The following is a 21,765-nucleotide window of genomic DNA, read 5'->3' as shown; positions in this document are numbered from 1 at the left end:
AATTCAGATTATCTTATTTTGTTACACACTTTAACCCATCGAGCAAGGAAGGAGAGATAATCCTTGGCCCTCACCCAGACAAATGAAGACATAATGGAGTGTAGGCATCAGAATATTTTTTTAAAGTTTCTATGATGCTAATGATTTCTATAGTTGAGAATTATTGCCCTGAGCCGAATTCTAATTCATATATGCCAAGTACCAAAAATCTGATTCTTGGGTGCCTGGGTGGCTCAGATGGCTAGGCATCTGCCTTTGGCTCAGGTCATGATCTCCAGGTCCTGGGATGGAGCCCCACATAGGGCTCCCGGCTGGCTCAACAGGGAGTCTGCTTCTCCCTCTCCCTCTGCCTCTCTCCCTGCTTGTGTGCTCTCTCTCTCTCATATGAATAAATAAAATCTTAAAAAAAAAATCTGATTCTCTTCTAGTGTTTTTATTTAAGCAAATGAAACGTATCCACGCAATTGCCCAAGCCAGGAATCTGGGATTTATCACAACTCCCTTCCTTTAACCTCCAATTTCTTCCTTCAGCAAGTCCTTTGTTTTAAATTCCCAAACAGCTCTCAAACCTGACCACTTCTCTTCATATCTGCTATCATCTTTATAGTTCAAGGCATACTTCTATCTCACTGGGGAACATGAGCACAACCTAACAACCCTGTAATCTTGTCCTCATGCATACTGTTCTCCTTCATAGGAGCCAAAGGGGTTTTTATGAGAAGATCATCTGCTTAGGTCATATATTTTCCCCTCCTTCTCCTTCCTCCCCCATCACCTATTCCCTACCTAAAACATTTCAATAGAGTCCCACTGAAAACATTTGAACATGGTCAACGATGTTCTGTAAATATAGCTTCTTCCAACCCCTCTGGCTTATTGTACATGCTGTTCTAGTTTGCTGCCTTCTACCCACACTGGCCTTTTTGTTCCTCGCATGCAACATACTCTCTTTTATAAAAGGGTGTTTGCACTATTTGCTATGCATGTATAGAATGTCCTTCTCCCCTCTCTTTGCCTAGTTGGATCCTATGCATTTTACTGAATACATTTTGTTACCCACCGAATTGTGTCTCCCACAAAGATGAAGTCTTAATCCTCAGGGCTCATAAATAGGACCTCATTGGGAAATAGGGTCTTCCCAGATGCAATCAGTTAAAACGAAGTTATACTGATTTAGGGTGGGTCTTAATCTAATATAACGGCATCTTTATAGGGAGAGAAGACAGTGTGACACACGAGGGGAGAAGACAGCCTCGTGATAATGGAGGCAGAGATTTGGTGTGAGACATCTAAAAGCTAGGGATAGCCAGCAAATACCAGAAGCCAGAAGCAAAGAAGGATACTCCTCTACAGTTTTCAGAGAGAGAGAGCATGGCCTTGTGGACACCTTGATTTCAAATTTCTAACCTCAAGAACTGTGTAATAATACATTTCTGTTGTTTTAAGCTACCCAGTTGGTGACCTTTTTTTTAGGGCAGGCCTAGAAAACTAATACACATGTCTAATGTAATTTCTTCAAGTAAGCCTTCCTTGACTTCAGTGATTTGATCAAATTGTCCTTCATATGATCCCAGAGCACATATCACAGTTATAATTTTGCTCTTATTGGTGTGATTGTCTTTTTCTCCTAATAGACTGTAAGCTCCATCATAGCAGATGATAAGGTGGTTTATCAGACATTATTGTCTTTACACGTCACGTTTATGGTATAAACCAAATAGGCTGGGTTTCTCTTTGTTCCATATTTGTAATGGGTATCTAACACTTCAAGGAGTTACACGAGTTTCTTGAGGGTTGCACAATTTAAGTAAAATGTCAAAAATTAAAGCCTCGCCTTCTGACCAAATACTGAAAGTCACGTGCAAAAATGCACAGAGAATAATTTTTGCTTGCATGGTTTTACGTCTCTCCATCATCAAGTGGGAAGAATCCTCCTCTTATTTCTACTGTATCATACCATGCCTTGGTCCTGTACATCACGGATCTGGTGACCAGGACGGGGTAAGTGGGATATTCTTTCTTTAACCCACTATAGTCGTTCCGTTCCTGACTGCCATAAGCCAGAGACATATAAGCGGAACTTTATATAAAATTACACTCTGTTGTGCATTTAAACCATTTGTCCCAATGAGGATATAGTTGTAAAATACATTAATTTTAATTATTTGTACAAATCATGCCAATATGGGAAGCATTACAAATATTTACATTACAAATATGTACAAAAATAATTTATATTTATTTTACAGATATGTCTTCAGTTCTTGTACTTTTGGGTAAGAGGATTCAAATAACTTTACTCCTTAGATCATCATAGTGACCTAGGTTCATGGCAATTTATTATTTATTTATTTATTTTTTTTTTTTTTTTTAGCTAAAGGTCAGAAAAACTAGAGATTATAAATCCAGGCTGTAAATCTGACTTAACCTACCTAAGGCTTATTTTTCTCATCTCTGAAATGGAGATAAGCCGATGACACAGAACTATTGTTAGCATTTGAAATTTAAGCATATACCATGTTTAATACAGTATACATAATCAGTGCTCAAAAACGGCAACTACTATTATCAGCATTTTTAACTAATTCTGAAATATAATTTGGTAAATTCTATTGATATTCAGTTAGTTTTCGATAACTAAAACTAGTCAACTAACTCGGGCGACATTCAGCAGCTGGATACAAACAGAAGACTTTGCACAAATAATAACACTTGACACCTGCATCCACACATATCAACAGTTGCAGTTAAAAGCAATGGGACGTATTATACAATATGGATTGGGATTCTCTTGGAGTGAGGGCTGAGGTGGTGTTCCCATGAGAATCCCAGCACACAAAGCTTATTGAACTGAAGGAGGAAGCTTCCATCAGGTTGCATGGACATTCTATGCTCTTTCAATCAACAGAGACATGGAATACCTTTATAAAATGCGCACACGGGCATATACCCCAGAGATTAATTGAGAGAGTTGGCTTATCTATTCCAGCAAGTGTTAAATTGCATTTTCTTTTTCTCCAGAACTATCAATAGATTTCTTTTTTCAGATTGAATACATAAATCCAAAGAACATATTTCATGAACAAACTGTGATTATGAAACCCCTATTCTTCATCTATTGATTCCTAAAACTTGATTTACCATGCATTCTTTCCTTCATTGTATTAGATTAGAACTGCTCTTTTTCACCTCACCGTGGCTAGAACCATCTTTGGCTCTTGAACTGTCAGTGTATCAAAGAGCCTTCGAAAGAGCACAGAAAATGCATGCAACCCCACTGACAACCCATGTCTTGTTTCCATGGTTGTACTACTTTGTCAGTTGCAAATTATAAATTGTTTTACTGTATTTCAGCATAATTACTACAAAGGTTACTATACTAATGATTCTTTCATGCTTTTTGTCCTATAAAATGTATAGAACTGCTTAAGGGAAAACCGTCTTTCCATAAGAAAGTCTGAGCTTTGACTTTTAAATGATAGGCCACTAAATGTGAATACACTTCCAAGTTGTTCTACCCCCCAACCAATAACAAACTGCTGAAGTAAAACTCTTTTATGTGTTTCAAAACTTTTTTTTAAGAAAGAAAATCAAAAGAGATCTCTTACAATAACTATAAGCACGTGCTGATTCAATTTGAAAACCAAGCTTTAAAAAATCTGCTAATGTTATCAGTGTTCCCCATTTGATAATAAAAAGTCTGAATGATTTTTTCCAGTTTTAGTACAAAAAATATGACATAACGAATTTCAGCTTGATATAATTTGAAATAGCCAATATATTAAACCCCAAAGTGAAATTTAAATTGGCAATCGTGTCAGATTCAAGTCCCTGAATGAATATTAATTTAAAAACTAATCATTTTCCAACAGGTTGAAGCTTCAAAATGCTAGTTCTTGAATAAAAGCTGTTAGATCCATTACTATGACATCTGGCATCTTTTGTTTAAGAAACTAGACCTCTAATGTTCAGTATGTCTGGCTCTTCCTGGCATCTTTTTTGCCCAGGGATTTAATTATTTAAAACTCATTTCTTTTTTCTGAATTTGGGAAATTAAAATTCTTATTTTACTGATGGAAAGCTGATACTGAGTGAACTGTCTGAGGTAGGGTGTAAGGTCAGATCTGTTAATTAATTTTATGTCATAGCCATTTCTTAAGTTAAATTCTGGTTTCTGAGCAAATTTTATAAGTAAAGGTATATGTTTTATTTTTATACACACACACGCACGCACATGCATGCACACCCCATATAAATACACTGATGTGTGGCCATATTGGAGGATGAGTAAAAATATGCATTCACATTAATTAGACTTGCAATTTGAAATGAGACTAAACCAGATTATCAGTTATGTGTTCTATCCTATGCCCAGCATGATGGAAGTCTCTAATCCCCAAATCAAACAGAATTTGGATGTACGATATAATAATGCAACAGTAAGTTGCATTTTATATTAAAATATATTCTTTGCAGTTACACAGTGAAAGAGTTACAAGCTACATTTGTCTCAATATTGGCCAGAAAATCTACCAAAAATGTTTCTGTATGAATACCAGACAGCATGGGGAAGCAGAAAAAAGCACAAGCTTGATGGTCAGCTCACAGAGCTGGCTCCATCACTTACCATCTAGACAACCCTACAAAACGCAAGAGATTTCTAAACTCCAACTGTGCCTCCCCCCACACTCCACTTACTTTTTTATGTGACTTCAGAAGGAATTCAAGGAAGCCTCCTTTGTCAAACCTCTTTTTACATAAGTAAGGAAACTAAGTCAAATGGTTTCATTAAAACTACAGAGTAGCATTACCTGAATAAATTATCCCTACATCTGATCTCTTGTCCTCCCCACCACTTTATAGCAACCTTTAAAGAATGAGCACATTCCTTTTAAGACATCTATAAAATGAATTATTACAAATTTCATAGTATCTTCAATGTATTCAGGCTGGTGTCCAACTTAAAGGAACCCTATGCAGATCTCCAATTTAGAATAAATAATCACTAATTTTCCTTTGAATGAATCCAGATTCTCATAATGCTAGGTTGTACCCAAATGCACCAAGAAAGCTAGGTGAACAAATGACTAATCTATACGGTTTTTCTAATGTTTTAGGATTGTTCCGTTCTTTTAACTTACCATGTAGAATGGGGAAAAACTTATGTAAAAATAAATTTTAAAAAGTAGTACACAAATTGGAAAGGACAAGTTTTCTCTTGATAGTCCAACAGATATGAAATAAAGCAGCCTCATTAAATCACAAGTACTTTAACCTTTTCTTGAAAGAAGGGAAAGATTTAAAGATTTATAAAGAAATTTTTGCCTAAACTAGGAAATGACTCATATTTGACATGTATTGAAATGATAATGCTGATTTCAATAGGCACTCTAAGAGCATTTTACTCCCGGGAGAGTAATTCAGTCATGGTTACCTTTTCACATTTGGATTTTAAACTTTCTTTTGTAAAGCTTTTAATGCACTACCGCCTGCCAAAACATGGCACAGTTTCACAGATAAGGCAAAATAAAGAGAAGTAAAAAACACTTTTTATCATTGTTGATACAAAAATATGCAACAAACGTTACCTATGTGACATCTTCTACAGATTCCCTTTCTTCAACAGTTTCTATTTCCATATTTTTAACATTATAACCTAATTCTGCTGCACTGGTCAGTGGGTGGGATGGACAATTTCAAGATACAGAACAAATTAGTCCCCTATCTGTAACTACCGGAAAATGAGAGGTAAGCACAACCATATTAAACCCATCATGTGCTACACACAGGGCCTTAAAACCAGACATGACTTACCCTTTTACAGTGCCTTTCAAACCTAGTACTATGGAAATGTCGCTCACTGCCAACTGCATTTGATAAACTCCTATCCTAAGTAAAAGCTGAGTAGATAAGGCAAAACACACTGATTGGATATTCCTCTGCCAATACCTTCCTATCGAAATCAATCATTGTCACCTCTCTGCACTCATATTTTAAATTTTCTTCCTAAGGCTTCTAATGTACTACTATGCCAAGACATGGTGGAATTTCAGTTACAATCAGGCAAAACAAGGATATGTACAAAGTGTATTGAAATCCTCAAGAATGATATCTGTGCTGAAATAAACTTTAAAACCCAGATAACAATTCCCAAGGCCCGCAAAGGAAGTCTACTTCCAAACTGCTTCAGGTTGCAAAAACAATGTGAGACATCAAAGATTACTGTCCTAACAAGAATGAGGGTGCAACTGTCCTCTAGTGTGAATGGGGTTTGCATGAACCACTCTTCGGCCACTCCTGGGAGCACTTGGGACGGGGACGGCTGCACATTGGACCTCTGGTATGACAGCCAAGAGTAGTAGCTTTTGGCTGCATTGGGCCATTCTAGGACCCTGAGGAGAAGAAAGGATAAACTCTGTCTCCATTCCCAGGAACTGTAAAATACCAGATTTCTCACCGTTATCTCAGCCTTTAACAGCTTCTAAGGCTAAAACAAACCGTGGCTGACAACTAAAGTAATCATATAACACTTTTTGAGCGTCTGAAGTGTAAAGTTCATGAGTTCTAAGGTCAGCATTTTAATGCAACAACCAAATTTTATTCACATCATCAGATGCGATCTGGAAGAGACAGTTGTTAACAACCAGGCGGGAGGGTTCATGGTGCCATAACCAGTAAAAGCAGTACCAGGCACTGAAAGAGCCCTGCCACATTTTTCAACAAAATACACTAACCAAATAAAACAAAAATTTCCGGAGGATGTTATCATCCCAAAGAGCATTGTCCCAAGCTTTGGTGGGAGTTTTCACAGCAATTTTGAGGGGGAACTGCTGGAATATCAAGAGATACATCACTAGGTCATTTAAATGTTATTTTTCTTTAGTTGTCATTTACACGTAAGTGAAATCTAAAAGCACGGCTTCAGACCTTGTGGGAAGATGCCATTTAAAGGAAAGACAGGAAGACTGATCCTTGTGTTTAACCAAATGTTAAATATTTTTTATTTTACTCACCTGCACACTAAGATGAATCCATTTCTTCACAAGAATTCTCCCCAGTGTCATTACTTTTATTGGAGGCTGCAAACCATTTACTGTGCGATAATAAAACATGGTCTCTTTCTCGGATATTGTAAGTTTGAACACAATCTGCCCATCCGCCGTCTTTTCTATAACACACCTTAGGAAGCAACCAGAAGAGAGAAAAGGTCAGCATCCAACCAAAAGACATGCTAAGGCATTGTGCAGTTACAGTGGTGTGAAAATAACTCCAAACTCCACTCAGAGGGGCGCCCTAGTGAATAAGTGCCTGAATGCCCTTATATTAAGAGCAGGTTTTACTCCAATTAAGAAGCCCTTTTATTTCAATAAAAAATAGAATTCTTATTTACAATATATTCCCCAGAACTTCAACACCCTTTATTAGAGATTCATGATGGAAACGCAAGTGCTTGAATCATCCAGCAAAACCAGCATTTAGCCTGTTGGCTCATTAGTCTTCTGCTATTTCTTTTATAGGAAGTGGCACAAGACACTATGTCCTGCTTGGGGATTGAGTCATCTGCGCAAATCTTTTTTTTTTTTTTTTTAATAATGTAAAGAGAATTTAGTGTTCATAGAAGACTGAAAAGTGTTAGCCCCGAAGTCAGAATCGCTCTACTGAATTCCCATGATGAAATGGAGAATGGACAACTGCAATCTCTACTTCCTTCCTCATCAACTGGCCAGAAGCCAAAGCCAGGGTCTGTAAGAGCTCTCCCAGGCCACACAGCCCAACTGAGGCACTGAGAGGGCATTGATGCTCTTGGATGAAAGGTCATACAATCGTCTAAAGACAACAGTGAAATAATATTTTGATAAAATAGAAGAACGTTCAGAAATTTCCTAGGTCTTATGTCAGGCCAATTACCAAGTTATTTTTAAAAAATCACTTCTATCCTCATCATAGTGGCACGCTTTTCCCATCCCTTTAAATCGACAAATGGTGTTTTTATACATGTTTATTTTCTATGTTAATTTATGCTTCATATAAATTTTCTTATGTTGATTGTATGATTACATGTTTTGGGCCACTCCGTACCCACTGAACAGAAACAGCTATGAACCGAAGCCTCATTCCTCTCTATCACATTTCAATTTAATGATTCAACTTCTTAGCAGAAGAGAGAATATGATGAATGCTTGCTAGTAGCCTCCTGAGTGGATTATTCCCAAAGATCTGCTATTTAAAGACATATCTCACTGACATTAGCCATTAACATCTCCCCGAGTAACTAGCTCTTAAAGATGCTCATCAACCTGCATCTCACAAACAAGAACTCAACAGGGAGGAGAATTTCACCAGGTACTGGAGGAGTCTGGGTCCCTTTCTTCACCCAGCTGCCTCCTACTCAGCTCAGGCATCGCCAGGACTATGCCTGATCCTGGAACCTTCTCTCTGGCTCAGGGTTGCTTAAGCGGCCTTCCTTGGTGTTCAGTTAACACACTGTGCTGCATTAGTTAATGGCATGATGCATCTGTCTTCCCATTAGCTCATGAGTTTTCTCAGAACAGCAGAGCCATGTATACAGCCGGCCCTAAAAACCAAGGAGTCAAAGACCAAATCGAGAAGAAACAGCATCAAAGAAACAAAGATAAGGTGAGGCCAACCAAGAACTATTGCTAAAGAGGTTTTCAAACTTTCCTTAAAGGTCACGTTTTCCACAAATTGTCCCTTCTCACTTACATGTATTCTTTCTTGGAGTTGAGAGGTGAAAATAAGATTGGAGAACACTTACTAGTTACTATTTCACAGTTTTCCTATATTTTGTACATTTTTCTAGTGATAAAGTTATGAGGACAAGGATATTTTTAACACAGGCAAATAGGTTTAGTTGACAAAGTTTTTATATAAAGTAGAAATATGGCTTCATAGAAATTCTACTGTGATTTTTTTTAACCCTCCGGTGGATGGATATTTCTAAATCACTGGGATGAAAGAACTGTCTCTTGACCCGCCCACCCCCCACCCTTGCCTCCAGGTCTCCAGGTCTCAAACAACCTAAGAAGAGTTTGCCTCTACTCATTTTTCTTGAGTTTAAATCAACAAGTTTAAATTTGACCATTACTCAAGAATATATTTGCCAAATGCAGGCTTATTTTCCCAAGCTTACTGAAAATGCATTTCTTAATATGTTATTGATTATCTTCCTTGCTATTTTGTTTGCTTGTAAACATACTAGCTTTGGGAGATAATGAATGGGAGAGGAAGGCAGGTAGCAAAATATTTAGGAACTGGATTTATACTGCTCCTGGATAAACAATAATTGGATAATCCATGCTTTGTTTGTTTTACTTATCTCATGCAAACACCTCAAAATTCCCCCAATTCCCATAGTTATTTTAGTTTTGAGAATGGAAATGACCTTGATGCATGGAACTCTCCAGACCGTAAACCAAGTACCACTGCCTCTATCAATACCTTCTCTGTCTTATTTATACAAAATGATACCAATAGAAGAAGAATTTGGTAGAGACTTATCCCATGGAAAAAAATTGGGGGGAAAAATAATTTTTCCTAGCCATATTTGTCAACAGACAATTTTTTTAAGACTCTTTGGATACTCTTTACATAAACTGAGTAGGTTGGATTTACTGACATTTCAAACAGTAAAAAAAAAAAAAAAAAAAAAAACAGGGTTTGCTTTTAGGGGAGATACAAAAATAGAGATAATGGTTTGTGATCATTTTCACTCCAAGTGAAGAAAAATGCCAACTTTCACTTGGCAAATTAAAACTAAACACCAAAGACATTTAAGTCATATTTGCTTATGAGATTATAAGACTTTTCTGGTTTGTTTCACGAGTTTTTAGATATTTGGCCAACACTCTCAAACAAAGAAACTGTCAGAAAGGGACGAGCCAAAAGCCCCTACAGGAAGACAAAAGATAAGCAAAAAATGCCTCCAAACTTCCTTACTTATTCAAATCTCCAGATTGGCTCTACAAACTGAGAGAAAACACATGGGAGGTCAGTTTTAGAAACTGTTGCAGAATGAAAAACAGGTGATTATATAGACTAACAAAAAATAATGTTAAGGAAGCCCCAGTCCAAACTCACCAAAGGCATTTCTACTGTGATCAATGGCATAAAAGCTTCTGGGAATCTTCCATGCTTACCTATATATTTCCTAACAGAAAACACCACAGGGTAAAGCACCAAAAGCTGTTAACTTTTCAGAGTTAGAGGATTATTCATTTATTCAACTTATATGATTGGGCATCTTCCATGAGTCAAACAAACATCTCTTCCTGGGAAAATAAGGATGAATAAAACACAGTCCTAAGCCCTTGGAGAGCTATCTGCCTGATGAAAATTTTCCACTCGGGGCGCCTGGGTGGCTCAGTCGTTAAGCGTCTGCCTTCGGCTCAGGTCATGATCCCAGGGTCCTGGGATCGAGCCCCGCATCGGGCTCCCTGCTCCACGGGAAGCCTGCTTCTCCCTCTCCCACTCCCCCTGCTTGTGTTCCCCCTCTCACTGTGTCTCTCTTTGTCAAATAAATAAATAAAATCTTAAAAAAAAAAGAAAGAAAATTTTCTACTCTGGCAGGAGCAGGTTGTTTATAAAAACCTATATCAGAACTTAGAAAATATCAGTTATTTGTGCCACTAGCCCCTACACCTCAAAACACACACTGAGCCTGGCTGAGCCTCTAAGACCAAAGTTTTCGCTCAATGGCTGGAAAATAAATGAGACGTGGAAACAGATCTGCCTGCAATGAAAATATTTAACATATTCTTTTTTGAGGGCTCACTTCATCCATGAAAGAGAGAAAAAATTCTAAATTTAGTGGGGAAAGGTTGGAATGTAAACCTGAACAGGAAGACTATAACACAGGAGTTGATCTTCAATCGCACGAATTCCAGGGTTAGCCTTCATTTCTAGTTCAGAATTCATGTTGCAATAATCTTCACCACTACGGATGGTCCAGGACCCTAGGAAAGCTTACACTCACTCTACTACTTACATTACACTTCCTCGCTCAGGTTTCAACCACACAGCTAAAGTAAATGATGCCGGCAGCCTCGGAGAAGGAGGAGAAGAAAAGCAATTCTTGTGATTTCCGAAAATAAAGCTTGTGGAATTGCTCTGGCAGTTGGGACACAGATCATGCTTGTCTACCGTGACGCAGCTCCCAAGGCCTGTGGAGAACAGGGCAGTGTAGACGGCAGGTGAAGATCTATAGGGGCAATCCTGAATGCAAAGCCGCTGGGTACAGAACCCAAGACCCTCAGCAACAGCAGAGCTATGACAAAAAGTGCTTCGGTCTGGGAGTCCACACGTCGCTTGGGTTGGCACAAGAGACACGTTCTTGAAAGCTCCCACATTCTCCAGCCTTGGGAAGAGACCCTGCGAGTCAGCCAAGGAGATGGCAGCAAAATACGCAAAGAGCAAAGTTTCTGGGACGTGGGTTAAGAAGCGGAAGCCCAGGGAAAGAGCCAGGCAATGCATGTTCACAAAAAACCATGCTCCTCCTGGTGAAACATTCCTAAATAAATAATAAGGCCAATGCCGCTCGCCAGCCACGCTCTGAAGCAGGGCACCTTAAGTAACGTTCAGATACTCCATTTTCCAGAAACCGCAGATACGTTTTCACACTGAGGTAATACCAGAGACGTCCTTAGCAAAGGTGAGGACATGAGAAGCAGCTGGTGTCTGGGAAGCAAAAACAAAGTGTCAAGCAAAAGCTGCTACATCTTTAAAATATAAGTTCATCCAAAGCCTGAGGACTTTGAGCCCCTGACAAGAAACATTATTGAACTTCTCAAAGAAAAAACATTTTGAAGTACCTTGTCCAGAGGAAAATACTTCTTCTTTTGGTAACTATCTTCCTTTTGTGGGGCAAATCAGACTCTTGAAGAGTCCACAGGACAACCAGCTTTATGTATATAGTTATACGCAGATACATATATATTTTTGTGCCTATATTTCATTACGCAGTAATTTCAGATGACTACTCTACCCCAGGGAATTAGCGCTATCTACTTAGCAAGGAAAAGAATTGCATAGATTTTCTTTACACATACACCTTATGTTGTAGCACACAGCTAACTTACAGATGTCCGAAATAAAGCTGCCAAAGCACTTTGGGCCTTTTCCCCCCATCCCAGCATGTGCAGCAACTTTAAGCTCACAGTAAAGCTGATTAGAAACCCAACACCATCTGTCTGTCCTATGCCTTCGTATTTAACAAACGTTTGTGTTCGTGTTTCCTCATATGACTACTTATTTGTAGGTTAAATATGGACCCCTAATACCGTGTAAGTAATTGTATTGATAAATAAGCTGAATTACCATTTCTTTATTGCATTTCAACCAGTCCCCTCAGTGTGACAAATGGTTCTTCACAGGACCACTGTCCCCTGTTGCCTGGCAACGCTGTGGTAACCCCTGGGTTACTCTCAGCAAATAGGCCACGGCAGCAGGAACGCTGCAAGGAAGACGTGGGTACCCAAGGAGAGTATTCTGCACGACAAACACTTGGTTACCTGAAACTCAGAGCGCAGTCTGCTTGGTGGCCCGCCTGGAACTGAGCTCCCCAAGCTTTCAGCAGGTGCTTCAAGCAGTGGGAGGGACCTGGATGGGGCCAGGCATGCATAATTTTAAAGTAGCAGTACACCTTATCCTATAATCCCCTTTGTGCCCCTCCCCTTTCCCCCGCTTTCATGCACCTCAATCCATTTAATCATGGAATCAAAATGATCAACCACTATTAGACAGTAACACAAGGAGTAATTTCTAGTGCTCTCTCTTTTTTTCTGGGGAGCAAAATGGAATTCTAAACCTTAATATATTGACGCCCTAGAAGCTTGGTCAGTGGATGTAAGTTTCTGTTGTTGCTGCCTTCTTCACCCCTGGAGACCCTCTTCTAAGCAGGCATTTCGCTACATCATGAGGAGCAGCTGGTGTTATTTCTAAATGTTGCATTTGGAAATGGAAGATTTTAATTCAACTACAGAGGCAATAGGATTGTTGACATTTTAGCTGCCTAACTGGATATGAATATGTGTATACTTATGAGTGCATTTTTGATGTCAATTCTATCGAGACTCTCTCTTTTCTACTATCTGGGATATCTCATCCTAGATGAGAAATATCCTAAAGCAACTGATACTTCTATCGCTCCATTCTTAGCTCATAAATGGAAAACCTGTTTGTGAAACAACTAGTCCACTGTGGTTCCGTTTTCTCTAAGTTATTTAGAGAAATGTTTAGAAATGAGAGAAATGTTTTATTGTGTTTCTTGTTGGTAAGGCAGCCAGAGACAAACCCCAAGTGTCATCTTTTCAACTTCCTCTACTTTCTCTTCAGTGAGAGATCTGGAAACCATAACCTTTTATATATCAACTTGATCAGAACTAGGTGCTTCTAGAGGAAACTTTCATCTTTTGTCAAAATATCCTATTTTCTACCTGTTGATTATTACAATCTTGCAAGGGCAACTTTCATTAAAAACAAATTCTAATTAAGACCAGCTAATATGTAGGGCCTTGGGAATTTGGGAAAATTGGAAATAGATACATAGGATGCAGTGAATTAGACAGATGCATCATTCAGACCTGTTACAAAACATGCACGCTTGTCTTTAAGCAAGTTAACCAATCACTGGCTTCCCCTTATGCCTTGTGAATCCAAGGCCTAACTTTTTAAATTGTGTAACTACAGTATATCTTTTGGGTCACCATTCTGGGGATAAGAATTCTTCTACCACGTAACTGCTGCTTTGTAGTAGGAAGTCATGACTCAAAATAGACAATCTAAGATTAGCGAGTCTGCTCCACATTCAGAAATTCTGCCTGTAATTTGCAAAGGCAGACAATGGATTGACACATCCTTCAACTTTTGCAGTTCTGTCCTATCAATCCTGAGGACACATCTGGTAAATGAATTGGGCACCAACAGTTCCACCACCCCTATAACTGCTTGAGAAATAAGTAGAGAAAAAATAAAAGTGTACAGGAGGGAAGTTCAGCTAAACATGTAGCTGTAAGCTTTCTCTTCTTCTTTTTTTTTTTTTTCTTCATCTATTTTGGATCAGCTTGGCTGAGGTTGGATGGTCTGATTTGGCCTCACTATTTCAACTAGCAGTTGTCTTGACAGTTTTGGGAGTCTAATCCTAGGCTCATTGTGATAGCGGCAGAAAAATTCCCAGCAACGTAAGATGGGAGGCTGCCAGGTGCAAGGACTTTTCACACCTCTGCGGCCACCACATATGCTGATGTCCCATTGGCCGGAGCAAGCCACATGACCAAGCCCAGCCTCGGGGGCTATAAAATAGACTCCATGCTTCAAAGAAGGAATGGCAAAGTCGCACTGCAAAGGGGCACACGTACAGAGTGGAAAGAGTTTGTGACCATTTTGTGATCGACCACAGAGAGTTGCTAGCAATTTCTCTTCCTAGTTGTAAAGACATCATGTCACACTGAATTGTTATTTCCTTGTTCTGAAAAAAGTCAAGAAAATGGGGTTTTAGTTAGACAACTCTAAGCAAGTTCATACTCATTCTGGAAAAACTTACTGTAATAAGCTTAGGTTTTCAAGCACTTAAGAGAAAGTTTTAATGGGCAAAATCAAGACGTTATTTCCTATTCCTGGGTTTTTAGCACCCATGGAATTCCTAGGCGCCCTTTTTTTTTTTTTTTTAAAGATTTTATTTATTTATTTGACACAGAGCGAACGAGAGACAGAGAGCATGAGAGGGAGGAGGGTCAGAGGGAGAAGCAGACTCCCTGTCGAGCAGGGAGCCCGATGTGGGACTCGATCCCGGGACTCCAGGACCATGACCTGAGCCGAAGGCAGTCGCTTAACCAACTGAGCCACCCAGGTGCCCAGCACCCATGGAATTCCTATTAAAATTGTTGAACTTCTGGCATAACGGATCAAGGAAAAATAATAGATGTGTAATAAATACTGGGTATGAAAATACAGGCATAAACTAGGTATAACCTGATTATAAATATAAGAAAATAATTGTAGACAATTTTATGAGAATTGAACTTGAATTCTTAGACAAATTAGACAAATTCCTAAACACATTTCTAACCTAAGCTAATTCAGGAAGTAGAAACAACTCGAATTACACTAATTCTAATTTTTACAAACACTCTTACAAATGGAATAAAAGAGAATATTTCCCAATTTATTTTATGAGGCTAGTATAACTGATACACATATTAAAAAAAAACAGACAGGAGAATATAAAAAAGAAAAATTATATGCCATTCTCACTAAGGTATATAAACGCAAAAAAAAAAAATTCTGAATAAAACATAAGCAAATTGAATCCAGAAATGTACAAAAAGATTAAATCTCCTCACCAAGTTGGGTTCATTTCAGAATTACAAAATTTACTTGAACTTAAAAACATATTAATATAATTCACCATAAAAAATATATTAAAGAAAAAAATCCATGTGATATTTTGGGGACCAAAATCCTTAAGAAAAGATTATTAATTTAGAACCAAAAACTATTTATTTAGAACCAAAGCCCTTAATAAACTAAAAACATAACTTGACATAGGTTTAGCACTTTTGTAAAATCAGAAGTAGAATAAGGACATGCACCATCACTGTCTCTATTAAATATTTCACTAGCCAGTACATTGAAATAAGGACAATAAATACCGAGGTAAGAACCAGGGTGATTATCAAATGAGCTCTCTCTCTCTCTAGATAACACAATCTAAAGACAAACACTTGACCTAAGTTCTAGAGAGAAGATGTACATAGGATTCATGCTGCTCCTCAGTTTCTGGGGCTCTCTTTTTTTCTAGGCACATTCCACTTGACCCCTTGTCAAGTCAGAGGTGGTCACGTGACATGCTTTAGCTAATGAAATATGAGCAGTGACATGTGTCATTACCCAGGTAAAGCTACAAGTAGTGGTGTGCAATTTACTATGTTTGCTCACTCTCTCACTCTGCCACGTCCAGATGGTGCTGCTCTGTCGGCCTCTTTCCCTGGCTGGGAAGACATAGATCAGAGTCCCCCCTGCCGACCCTGTTGAACATGTAGCATGTGTGAGAAATAAACTTTTATTGTTTAAAGGAACTTTTTTGAAATTTTGGTCTTCTTTACTACTGCAGAATAATTTAACCCAATCTGATATAAAGATCAATAGACAAAAATCAATTGCACTTGTCTATGCCAGTTAAAGAATGAAATAAGCAAACTAGAAAATGTAACTAGTCAAACGATGCTATTTATATTATAAGGTACTTAGGAAGAAATCTAAAAAGTGCATTAGTACTATGAAAAAAAACCAGCTAAGCTTTATTGATTAACATTTAAGAGACCTAAAACAAAGGGAGAGATAGATTATGTTCTTGGATTAAATGACTATCATAAGGATTATATTTTTTATATGGTAATCTATTAATCCAATGCAATTCCTATAAAAATCACAACAGAGTTATTTATGGAACTTGACAAACTTACCCTAGAGCGTATAAAGAAGAACAAAGAACTACGGTATCCAAGGCATTGCCGAAGTAGAACAAGGCAACAAGAATCTGTCTTTGCTAACAGATTTCAAGACATATATTAAAGCCATATAAAGTAGGAGAGTGTAACATTAGTGCAAAGATGGGGGAAAAAAATCCAAGAGAAACACAAAGAACCACAAGAAAATACATACCTCTTGGAACTTATATTTCTTTCTGCATATCAGTAGGAAAAAGACAAGTCAGTAAGAGTTGCAAGGAAAATTAATTACCCTTACTAGAAAATAAAAGGAAATTGGATCCCAATCTCTCACTAAATATAAAAATTACCATATACAGGTAGATTGAGACTTAAGTTAAAGCAGCAAAACTTTAAAGTCTTTTGAAATTAAAGAACACATTTTAATGCCCTTGAGACAGGAATGTATTTCTTAAAAGAGCACAAAACATAAAAGATAAATGTTACTACTTTAAAACTAAGAACTTCTGCCCAAATGTCCTCATACGTGGTGACATAAGCCATTTAGGGGACATGTCACACATAACAGAAGAAAGATTACTATACAAAATGTTTACACAATTCCTACAAATCAAAAGGTAAATACTGGAATTTTTCAAAAGATGTGATATGAACAAGCATTTCACAGACGAGTGAACACAAGGGTCCAATAAACTTATAGGAAGTGTTCAACCTTATCACTAATCAGATAAAGGCAAATTAAAGCCACAATGAGATTTTATTTAGATAGTATAAATTTTAAATCAGGAAAATGCCAATTGTAATGGACAGTAGGTAGTAACAGGAACCCTAAATATTTCTGGCGGAAGAGTAAATTGATGTAAATGCTTCAAAGAACAATTTGGCATATTTAGAAAAGTTGAAGCTACATACATCCTAAGAAACACAAGTTTCCACTTCCACACCTTCATTAGAAAACCAGCCCGTATATTCCACATGTGCACGACAGCTGGTTTTGGTAATGCCAGGAAGTTGGAAAACACTCCATGTCGGTGACAAATATCAATAAGTTGTTATCCTATTACCATGAATTCTGCTGCTTATCTCATTCTATATTATTTTTTTTCTTATTTATTCTCCTTTTCTCCCATCTTTTGTGGATTTCTGTGATACAAGTTGGCTATCGAAACAGTTCTCCAATCCATTACAGCATGTCTTCTGCCACAGGTTAAAATGGGTAAGCACAATTAAAGCATATTTAAAAAGAGGAGGAAAAACAACTTCTCTCCTCCACCCCATACATTTTCCTTGTCTTTTAGAATTACATAGTACCATATGAGCACTGTAGAAAAGACTTTTAAAGCCATGTGGGGAGACCAACTGAAAGACTTCAGCCACATCCCACAATCATCTACTCTATCCCTCTGCTGTTAGAATCTTTACCTTTTTCTACAAACACGAAGCACGTATTTTCTACACAAAACAGATTCAACATTCTGAAAAAGTTTAGGAAAATTCTTCCTATTTTTGAAAACTCTCTTCCATTTCCTTTTGCAATTTTCTGAACCAGTACGACCCTTTGCAATGCTTAACATTCAGAGAGTAAATGAAATCACTTTTTTCTTGGTGCATAGCAATAATTCGCCTGTCACTTGGTTTCCAAGTTCTTCCTAAGGCTGCTAAGACAAGGTACCTGAGAATAAATCTAAGAAACAGTATGTGAGTAAATGTGACATGTGTCACCTGCAGGAGAAAGTTTAAAGAAGCCAGTGCCGGAGTGGCCCCCTCCCCTGATGTGATTTTATCAAGACGGAGCATCCAGCATCTTGCAGGTTTCCAAATGACTACAACACCTAGAACACCCTGATTACCTGCAATGTACAGGTAACATGGGGGACATGTAGCAAAAGCAAGAAGTAAACCCATATGGTTTGAAGTCTTTGAGATGTTAGGATCGCTTGTTATGAGAATAAGGACTACCCCGTGTGGTACACAGGGCCTGCTGCATTTCCTTATACACCCACACAGGCACTGGGAAAATTGCCGGCACTCCTATTAAATGTTCTAGAACAAGGCTGGTACGCTGCATGGACAGCTAATGACCTAATCTGCAACCACAGTAATACATTTCCTCCTGTCAGCTGGCAGGCCTGACCCTGCAGAGGGGAAGCATCTACTTGCAGTGCCTAGAAGGGAGTTAGGGCATCTCTAATTTTCCCAGTGTATCTGAGAAAGCAGCAGCTAGCCGACCCACAGAAGCTAGTGTTGGATCCAGTGGGTCAGCAGATGAAGACCAAAACAAACAACTGACCACAATCTTCTCACATGGGTCTTGGAAAAGGAGATCATTTATTCTGGCAAGCAAGACTCTTCCAGAGAGGAAGCTCCCCAACAAGGGCCTGTGGGAAGAAAAGGACAGGTAAAGGGATGGCTGGAACAGAAGAATGAGACAGTACGTAAGGTGGAGGCAAGTTAAGTCAGAGAAAATAACCAGAACCATTGACAGGGGCATTGTGTGCCGAACAGTCTCACTTCCAGTCACCCACCCCCTATGGTGGGGCAACTAGGAAGTTCCTTAAGTGTCAGGAAGGAGCTACACCTTAATTCTCGGGAAAACTCAACGATGCCATAGAAGGGAAGCCATCTTTCTTGGAATGGGTTAGCCATTTACCCCGGGGCTCCATGGAAGTTGACTTCTCCCCATTGTTTGATTCTCAAAGGCAGGCCTAGAACCTGGATAATGGAGCATTTGCCTCCTTGAAAATATCAGAAACTTCAGAACGTCTCACAGCTAAGGATAACAAGCCAGAAACTGATAAGCCCCAGGACAGCACTGCCTGATGGAACCAGAGACATATGCACAGAAAAGTGACCCTTGAGGGCTTAGTGGGCCACAGTGAAGGAATGTTTCCCAGTCTGAAGAGATAGTCACTGGAAAGAGGCAAAACGTCATGCCTCGTTGCTGTGGCTTAGCCCCATCTCCCATAAGATGTAGAGAAGCTGGTGAGGGAAGTATTATGTTTTAGAAAACCCCTCCTCCTCCCCCTACCAAAATAATAAAAGGTTGGATGAATGAACCATATTCCCTCCATCAGCCAGGGCATCAGGATGGGTGGTTAACCATTTAGTGGTTAAGAATGCAAGCTCCAGAGACAGCCTGGGTAAGAAGCCTGGCTCCCCTGCCTATTGCCTGTGCGTTGTTGGTGGGTTACTTTTCTTGCTTTGGCTTCCTCATCTATAAAATGAAAATGTGACCTATCTCCTAGGGTTGTTGGGGGATTAAATGTAGAGAACAAAAGCAATGACTGGGTTTTCACTATTAGCGTTCGTTATATTATTTTTTACTATTTATACTTAATGAGATATTTTGTAATTGAACATCCAAAAGCAAATAGAATAAGCACATTTGGAGAAAATGCTACCATAATATTTCTCTGTCATTAGAAAGTTTACCAAACACTTTCACAGATTACTTCATTTGATATTTATGACAACTCTACAAACTGGACAGAGACAACATTGCTCCAAAAATATACATGAAGAAAATGAGAATCAGGGCTTAAAAGTGCCTTGCTCAAAGTCACTTGACTGGTAAGTGGCAAAGCTTGGACAAAGCCCAGATTATCTGGATTGAGCCTCGTGCTTTTCATTTTATACCAAAGTTGAGCTAAGCAGGTTTCATGGAAGGGGGGTGGGGTGTTGAATTGTGCCTGGAAAGTTGATGGTTTTTATAGAGAACAATGAGCATTAGGTTGACAGAAACAACCTAAGACATTGAGCTTAGAATAAAGATTGTCCCACATTTATGGGACATATTTTTCCTATAGAAATATGTAGAGAAATACAATTCAGCCCTCTAATGTCGAATTTATCAGATTTCCAGATTTTTCTGAAAATGTTCAAAGCTTTAACAAGGGTATTATAAAGCAACTTTGAAGAGCCTCAGTTTTATATTCAATATCTAGGCCCTATCAATTCTTATTCTATTGCCTTGATCAAAATTGTTGAACACATGTTCTTATACTTCTTAAATTATGCAAACTCTCCAATGATCCAAGAATCGTATTTGTTTGAGGTATAAAAGCTTCACATAGATATTTCAGGTTACACTGGGACAGGAGGAGAACTTGATACCATTGATAGAATGTGGCAGGCCATCTAATTCCTGTCCATTCTTTCTTCTCAGCCTGGGTAAGGGCTCAGACTGAGCCTGGCAGATGAATTCAAGAGTGGCTCTCTAGCTCTGCGCCTGGCAGCGAAGTAACAGCTGGGAAGCAGTATGGGACAGTTAGCGGCAGGCAAAGTAATGGCTGGTGAGCAGGACAAATAGGTGGGTGTGGGTCTGAAAATGAAAATGACACAATGTGGGCAAGGACAGCAGGCAAGCAGAGCACAGAACTGAGCTCAAGCCAAACAGACAATCGGCAATAATTAAGGGTCAAGTTTCTACAAAGAGCCGTGCCCCTCAAAATGACATGGCGCCTCTTTCACAAGGTGGGAAACTCTGAATTGCCTGAAATCCATGGGTGTGTGGTTTCGAAACGTGTTTGGAAAAGTGCCGTTATCTTGAGGGGAGAATCATGAAGACAGAGCAGGATGCGTGGCGCAGGGAACTAAGCAGGGAGGGTGGTATATTTGGTCTTTGACACTCCAGCCGATTGAATAACACCTAAAACAAAGTGAGTGAAAATTAATGTGTGCTATATTTAGAGGAAATGGAGGACATAAAAGTCATGATGATGGGGACAAAAATTGCTTTGCTTAGGAGAAAAAAACAAATGTGTTTGAGAGTGTTTTTGTTTCGATTGCTGGGAAATAATCTGGAATATGCTATACTAGTAAACTCTTCTAAAGTGCTCTTTGTAACCTTCCATTGTAACCTACTTATGTGGCTTGTTCATATGATTTTTAGGTTCAGAAGCCAAAAGCTTCGAGAAGAAGAGAGCAAGAAATAGAGAAATGGTTAGGACAGTAAAATTGGAACAAAATAGATCTGCAGAACAGTTTCTAAGACATATGCAAACACTCACATTATTGGTATAACTAAAGAGGATAGTTTGAGAAATAAGAGGTTTTACTAAGAAATTGCGTATAAGAGAAGTGACATGATGCTCAGTCCTGATGGGACAAAATATTGTTTGTATTTGAACCAACCCAGGTTTTCTGATGCCCAAGCCAACATGATTCCTACCTCACTCCATACTCATGAACATATTTGATTAGTATGTAAAATCAAAATGTGCATGAAGAGAGCAATGAAGGAACATGAGCCTGTGAACAATTTTTTGAAATAGTAACAATACTACTAATGATGCTGTGTGCA

The 21,765-nt window shown here is 38.6% G+C and overlaps 1 protein-coding gene across 1 annotated transcript in view; it reads right to left on the bottom strand.

Moving 5' to 3' along the window:
• USH2A (usherin) overlaps positions 1-11,490 on the bottom strand; it is a 682,897-nt gene extending 671,407 nt beyond the window's left edge. The window contains exons 1-2 of the mRNA XM_032422367.1: positions 11,006-11,490; positions 7,014-7,179 (exon numbers count right to left, since the gene is read on the bottom strand). Coding sequence (XP_032278258.1) covers positions 7,014-7,179; positions 11,006-11,490 — 651 coding nt within the window. The remainder of the gene's footprint in view (positions 1-7,013; positions 7,180-11,005) is intronic.
• Positions 11,491-21,765: the final 10,275 nt, after the last annotated feature.

Source organism: Phoca vitulina, unplaced genomic scaffold (genome assembly GCF_004348235.1).
Source record: "Phoca vitulina isolate PV1807 unplaced genomic scaffold, GSC_HSeal_1.0 scaffold26, whole genome shotgun sequence".
Lineage (NCBI taxonomy): Eukaryota > Metazoa > Chordata > Mammalia > Carnivora > Phocidae > Phoca > Phoca vitulina.
Note: the sequence above shows the minus strand (reverse complement) of the source record. Positions and strands in the feature narration are given on the sequence as shown.